This window comes from Mesocricetus auratus, unplaced genomic scaffold (assembly GCF_017639785.1).
Source record: "Mesocricetus auratus isolate SY011 unplaced genomic scaffold, BCM_Maur_2.0 Super-Scaffold_100014, whole genome shotgun sequence".
NCBI classification, from domain to species: Eukaryota; Metazoa; Chordata; class Mammalia; order Rodentia; family Cricetidae; genus Mesocricetus; species Mesocricetus auratus.
In genome coordinates this window covers 9,286,965-9,293,983 of record NW_024429197.1, presented here as the reverse complement: position 1 = coordinate 9,293,983, position 7,019 = coordinate 9,286,965, and the positions used below count along the sequence as shown (strand labels likewise).

General features: G+C 52.1%; 2 protein-coding genes across 5 annotated transcripts in view; both read right to left on the bottom strand.

Moving 5' to 3' along the window:
• Positions 1-230: 230 nt before the first annotated feature.
• Positions 231-1,619, bottom strand: Sh3bgrl3 (SH3 domain binding glutamate rich protein like 3). Its single transcript, XM_005079578.4, has 3 exons — positions 1,464-1,619; positions 759-926; positions 231-650 (listed from the first exon to the last, which is right to left on the bottom strand). Exons 1-3 carry the CDS (start codon positions 1,509-1,511, stop codon positions 585-587), a joined length of 282 nt encoding a protein of 93 aa, XP_005079635.1. The 5' UTR covers positions 1,512-1,619; the 3' UTR covers positions 231-584.
• A 1,104-nt stretch (positions 1,620-2,723) lies between these two features.
• Positions 2,724-7,019, bottom strand: part of Cep85 (centrosomal protein 85) — a 38,388-nt gene continuing 34,092 nt past the window's right edge. For all 4 annotated transcript variants that reach the window (XM_005079579.4, XM_040756395.1, XM_013120251.3 and 1 more), the window contains 2 exons: positions 5,309-5,534; positions 2,724-4,291 (listed from right to left, as the gene is read on the bottom strand). In XM_005079579.4, coding sequence (XP_005079636.1) covers positions 4,131-4,291; positions 5,309-5,534 — 387 coding nt within the window. In that variant the 3' untranslated portion in view covers positions 2,724-4,130. The remainder of the gene's footprint in view (positions 4,292-5,308; positions 5,535-7,019) is intronic.

Here is a 7,019-nt window from a genome sequence, read left to right as displayed (position 1 = left end):
GGCAGATGAGCGTCAGAGCATGCATGGGAAACCTAGGGTGTCTCAACTACCATGTCAAGAAACTGCATGTCAACCATGGTCATGTGCTGTCAGACACAGACTAACACGTGCCACACACACACACACACACACACACACACAGGCAGTCACCGCTGTAGCACAGCTCTAACACTATCAGAATCACCACCAAGCCCAGCGGGTACCTAGGACACCATAACCAGACAGACTGCACCAGTGGAATGGGCATTTAATTGTCTCTAGGATGCACCCAGGACGGGGTCTGCAGGGCCTTTGGCAGAGCTCTGGCTGATGGAACTAACAGAAATACCCATCAGGCAGTGCCAGGCAGGGAGGTAGCCCCAAGGCCTGGCTAGGGACAGCCAGCATTGGGGCCTCACTTAAGACAATCTCTGAGACCAGTTGGTGAGTAAGGAATGTTGCCTCTGAAGGAAGGAGGAGGATACAGAAAGGGCTTGGGTTGCAGGGAGAGACTGACTCCAAGGTCAGATTAGGGATGACAGGGAGTTGGTCACAAGGTCCTTCATGGCTTGGTGAGGAGGCGGGTAGACTGTAGCCATCCCTACTCAGGCCAGCTTCAGGAACTCCTGCAGTGTGTTCTGTTCCACGGCCTCCACGAAGAGTTCATAGTCCTGAGAGAGGGGGTAGTCACCCAAGTGCAGGAGCAGGGGACCCTACTGCTTTGCCCAGATCTGACCCTGGCTGCAGTCCTCCAACACCTCCCAGACCCCAAACCCTACCCCACAGTACTGGTCCCCGTTGACAATCTGGGGTGGGGTGGCCTTGGGGTTGCCTGCCAAGGTTCGCATCTCATCTCGAAGGGCGTTGTCCTGGGAGATGTCCACCAGCTGGTATTGGATTCGCTTCCCATCTAGGATGCGGGTCACCTCACTCTGCTGGGACTTGATCTAGGGGCAGAGGATTGACAGGGTTGGCAGGCAGGCTGGAAGATTTATGGACAGGAAGGAACTCCGGTCCCGAGTTAGCAGGAGCTTTTGTCCTTCTGCCCACTCTATGGGGAGATTCTGGCCACTAAGGGATGGGAAGGATCCAAGGATGAGAGGGATCGCTTACAGGAGTTTGAGAAAGAGAAGCCGGTCAAGTTCTGGGTAAGTCAGGGAAGCTGCAGGGCCAGGCCGTACAGGGGAAATACCCTCCTCCACAACCTCACAGTGGAGAGGAAGCGGGGATTAAGGAGGTGTGTGGGTGGGTGGGTGCAATAAAATGGGTGGCCCGATAGTGGGGGATGGGCGTGGGCAGCTCATGCCGGGGATGCCGAAGGATCCCTGGTGGAGGGGTTCAGGCTGGGCCGCGTTCCCCGGACTAGACCTGGGAAGCCATACCCCGCACCTCTTTGCCTCCATCGTGGGGGCGGCTCCCCGGCGCCGGTCGGAGCACAGGGAAACGGTTCGCCTTCCCCGGGGCCGGCCCAGGCACACACTTACTTCACGAGAGCCGGTGACCGACGTGCTGTAGACGCGCAGACCACTCATGCTGCAGGAAGGGGACACGCAAACCAACCGAGAGATGGTAGGAGCGGCAGCTGCACGCTAGGAACGACGCTGCCGCCGCGCTTGGGAGCGGTTTCCTTCCTGCTCCGCCCGCGAGTCAGTGAGCTCGGGGCCAATGAGCTGCGCAGGCGGGCAAGGCGGGGCCTGCATGACACCGCCCTGCGCGGTTGGCTCCCCTCCCTGCCCTCCTCTGTGGCCTGGAGTACGGAGGACCCCAGTCCTCAGCAGCACTCAGCCCTTTCTGACCTGGGACTCACGGCGTGTGGCAAGGGAGGGACCAAATGGCAGAAAAAGCAGGGAAGGCAGGCAGAACAGTTCAGTTAAAAAGCTGCTCCCAGTTTACCCCGGTTTTGTACATCCAGTACTCAGCGCAGTGCCACCCTCGTCTCTAGGAGGTCCCTTAATAGTGCACTCAGCGGATTGAAGGGATTGAAGGCGAGGCAGTTTTCAAGCTTAGGAAATGCAGCCAAGGCGGGGGTGGGACGGTGGAGGTGCTGGGGAGGGGGTAAAGCACCTCTCCACTCAAACAGGCTCTGACTAGAAAGGGTGGTGGCTGTTAACTGGGGCCACACCCTTCTGGAGCCAGATGGAGGAGGAGGTAAGAAGCGGCAGAACAGCTCACTAGAGTGTGGAGGAAGGCAAAGGATAGCCAGTGCCAAGACATGAAATCCTGGCTCCAAATGGCCCTTGGGAGATACCCATAGCTAGTTTTGGGGTGGTCCCAGTTCAACTCTACCGTTATGCTGCAAGTGCCAGCTTTGAATATTAGGACTTCAGCTGATGCAGTGGGAAAGAGTAACACTCATCCCAATTTTGGAGTAAGCGGTTTATGTTCACTATAGCCCCCTCAGGAGTAAAAGCCAGGGCTACACAGGTATTGTTAAGGGCCCAGGAAGCCAATCCTGCCTTCTGAGGCAAACTGCCTATCTGGTTATGGGGAAGTCACTTCCTCAGAAGCCACAGAAACCCAGAAGCTACTGACTTCTCTGAGGTCTGGTGCAACTTTGTAGAGCCGACTGCAATAGAGTGGGGACAGAGATCTATCATTTGTCCCCATGCAAACAAAGCAGAAGTGGGAAGAGATTTAGAAATCAAGCTGGATCTGCCTAAAGTTGCTCTGAACTAGTCACTGGCTCCACAAGTCAAAGTGAGGGCTGGGCAAGGGATGTTGGGAGGAAACAGGAAACTGAAGCATCTGTTAAAATGTTTTATTCTGTAATCAAAATAGGCAATACAAACCAGTCGACATAACAAAGATTCATATAAATAACTATAAACTTTATGAAGAAAACAATACCCGTGAGCATGGAGGCTGGGCTCCCAGTGACATAGGGTGGACACCAACCAGGCAGCTCTCTGGTTTCAGGAGGCAGGATCCCAGAGGCTGAGGTGTGGCTACTCTGAAAGTAAACCACATAAAACACAAACTTCTGAAAACACTTGAAAAGAAAGCTAGTCAGGCCCGCCCTAGAGGTCCAGGATACTTAACAGCCAGAGGCTTAGCCAAAGTCCAATCGTGGCTGCCTCTGCATCCCCAAACTATGTTCCTCATACATCCAGGGCCCCTAGCTCCAAACCAAAGGAGGTTGAGGACTGGCTCAACAACCAGATAAAACTAAGGCCATCCCTAAATCAGGGAGGCACAAAAACCCAGAAAGCCAAGGGTTCAAAGGCCCTAGCGAAACACTGAACACTTATTTTAGAGCTGACCCTCATTAGGAGTTCTAACTCTCATGGTCAGAGAGGGAAAAGGAAAGCCCCCAACCCCAAACGAGAGGCACCAATCAGAGGGGGCTAGCTGCAGCCCCAGCCTTGGGAAGGGGTGAGCAGCTTGACAGTTGCCCTATGGTCTTCTGGGGGGAAACTCTGTCCAACCAAGGAACCATACGGCAATCACAGAGGAGTCTGCACTCAGGCACCCCAAATGGGGCTACCTGGAAGGCCCGAGCAAAGGAGTAAGGCTATGCTGACCACATGACTATGCTCTAGGGACACGGGGTGGCCAAGAGTTTCCTGTAACAGAACAGCAGGCAGGCTGAGGAGTCCTGCTGTAGTCCCAAGCCAGCAATCCTAGTGGGGACTTTGTTAAGGGGGAGATAACCCTGAGGCCTCTGTGGGAACAACAGCCCTGAGGAAGCAGGTTACCTGAGAAAACCCAGAAAGCCAGCTGAGTTCCCAGGAAGGCTGGTACACGGGCCTGAGAATTGTTAAAAGGTTGCTACTCCTACTTAAGCTTTTGGGCCTCTCAATGGAGCATCAGCAGGACCAAGGTAGGGAGTAGGAATGAACATGGGTCAGCATGGAGGGTGCAGCAGGGAGGTGAGCAGCCTGTTTGCTTCTGATGTCAGGTTAGGGCTGGGAACAGTTTGTGAGGACCTTATCCGTTGAATCTGCAAAAAGGTTAATTAGTAACTCAGCCTTTGAGAGTAGAAAGCAGGTAAAACATAACCCAGTAAGGCAAAGTCAGTGTACAGCACAACAGGCAGGCCTGTATCCTGGCCCCAGATACAGGCTCTCCCCTCTGGGTGCAGCAGAAGGCAGGATTGTCAGGGCAGGAACCTTTGGTGAGGATAGAAACAGCCAGGTCCCCTCTGGCCCTCCTCACTGTGTGGCACAGTTTTCTCCCATGTCCTGGGCATATCTGTCTGACAGGCTGGTCCTTAAGTCTTCAATGTCATGACGCAGCTGTTGAACCTCTTCTAGTTTTCTTCTGATCACATCTGGCTTCTGCAAATCTAGCTGAGTCCCTGGGTGCTGGGTAGCTGAAGAGAGGAAGATTTGAAGAATGTTAGCAAATCAGATGATTGCAACTTTATGAGAAATGGGCAGGACGAATAAGCTGGGTTTTTTTGTTTCAATGTGCATTGGTGTTTTGCCTGCATGTATGTTTGTGTGAGGATGTCAGATGGTGGAATTAATTACAGACAGTTGTGAGCTGCCATGTGGGTGCTGGGAATTGAATCCGGGTCTCCTGGAAGAATAGTCAGTACCCTTAACCCCTGAGCCATCTCTCCAGCCCGAATATCAGTGAGTCATGATCTTAGGACTCATGATCTTAGGACGCAGCTTTCCCCTCCAGTACTTCGGATTGAGCCAGGGCTTTGCTTATACTAAGGACTCAACTACAAGCTATAGCTCCAAACTTAGAACACATTGGTTTCAATCTCACCCTGTCACCTTGACAAAAGTGGCCACCAGCCAGCAGCCTGATAACAGGCTGTCATAGGAATAAAGAGGGCATGGTAGACAGTAAGACTGCTAGCAGCCACTGGTGTGGGGCTGGGAAAGGTAAGAGACCTGAAGATCCAGAGCTAAAAGGCATCTTGCATACCCCCACTTTTCAGACATGACACTTTCAAAGAACAAGCTGGTAGCCAGGCTGTGGTGGCACACCTTTAATCCCAGCACTTGGGAGGCAGAGGCAGGAGGATCTCTGTGAGTTCACAGCCAGCCTGGTCTACAGAGCAAGTTCCAGGACAGCCAGGACCACACAGAGAAACCCTGTATCAGAAAAAACAAAACAAAACAAAAAACAAAAAGCAAAGCAAAACAACCCAAGCTGGGAATAGTGAGCTGAGAATCTGTTGTCTGAGGCCTGCTTTCTGTTTGTCTTCTGTGCAAGCATTCTCTAAGGAGGCCTGTTTGTGAAACACTTAATGAACACTTACTTTGACAACTCCCACAAGGCAATGTCCAGGCCACTGCACCTGGTTCACAATTACTGTAAGGATAGCAAAGCTGGATGGGTGAAGAGAATGAAGGCTTTTTTAATGACTCACAGTGAATGCCTAGGAGCAGAGAGAGGTTAGGGTTATGGCCCTGGGCTCTCTGGGTCACAATGCTGCAGACAGCTTGCAAATCTTGAAGGCAAATGGCCAATTCCTGGTGTAACTCATATGCCAGCTGGGCCGTGTCTGGTGAAGATGTGGACCCTGGTTGGGCCTGGCGCAAGTGCTCTTGCAGTGTCAGATTCTTCTCAATCAGGTCCTGGTTTTGCACTGAGAGCTAAGCAAACAGATGGACAAACTGATTAAGACCAAAAGGGAGGCAAGGATCTGTGTATCTAAATGTGCATGGGTACGAAGGAGAAATTTAGTCATAATGTCCCTCCCCATTGTTACCCACACAGGCTTGGTGCCACCTTCCCCTCCCCAAACCCCTCTTTCCCTCTACAAATACTAGCTCCTCCTGTGTGTAGGCTGAGCCCAGGCCCTTAGGGTCCCAGCACTAGAAAGGAAAGTATTCCTCAGCAGGATCTGAGTCATCAACCTCCAGGTTTCGGTCCAGGAACCAGAGAAGATGCTCCCACCCCCTAGGAACTCTATCTGAAGGCAGTCCTTCAGCCAACTCTGTTAGCCAGGCTATTAGAGATGGCTTAACATGAACAGTGAAATCTGAGAAGACACTGGTTTCAATCTCGCCCAGCCACCCTGACAAAAGTGGCCACCAGCCAGCCTGATAAAGGCTGTCAGAAGAATAGAGGGGCATGGGAGACAGTAAGACTGCTAGCAACTACTGGGTGTGGGGTTGGGAAAGGTAAGAGACCTGAAGATCCAGAGCTTTGAGAAAGGCATCTTGCATGCCCACCCTGCCTCCTTATTTTTGAGACAGGGTATCTGTCACACAGCCACATAACCCAGCATGGCCTCATACTTCCTACATTATCTGAGGATGACCTTGAACTTCTGATCCTCCTGTCTCCACCTTCCAAGTGCAGGGGTCACAACTATATACTATTACCCATAGAGCTCAGGACTTCTTGTACCCAAGGCAAGTACCCTATCACTTGAGCTACATTCCCTAACCCATCTTTGCTTGTTCGCTTGATACATCGTAGCCCTGGCTGACCTGGAGCTCACTATGTAAACCAGACTGGCTGTAGTCTTCACTTGCCCTCCTCCAAGGAGGTGGAGGTCTAGTATTCTACATTTCAAGCTCTCACTGAAGTACAGCCAGGTTTTCCTATGCAGAATAGCTATTTATGTAAGGCTATCTTTGCCTTCCCTCTTCCTCTGAGTCTCCCCTCCTCATCCCCTACACCTCTGGGTCTCTGCCCTGCACCCACACTTGGTCATTTAACAACCCTAGTTCTGGGAGATGTCTTCCTAGGCACTTCGCCAGTGAACTCAGTGGGTCCTACTAACAACTGTATGCACTACGTGAGTACCAACAAGTCTTCATTCATTTTGGGGTTGTTTGTGTAGGAGATATGCTTGCCTTGAACTCGGCCTCAGCCTCCCAAGTGCTGGGACACATATGTAAAGCCACACCCTGCTCCCTCAGTCTTCTCATCCTGCCTCACCTCCAATCCCACAAGCCTGTGGCTGCAGGAAGACTGAGTTGGGAGGGAGAAAGGGAGGGGATCTCACATCCAAAAAGCATTCCTGGGTCTCTATGGCCACTCTAAAACAGGTCTAGGGCCTTCAACACACAGGATAATGTAATGTTACTATCCATTCTTTTGCTAAGAAGCTCAGAGCCCCTTCCACA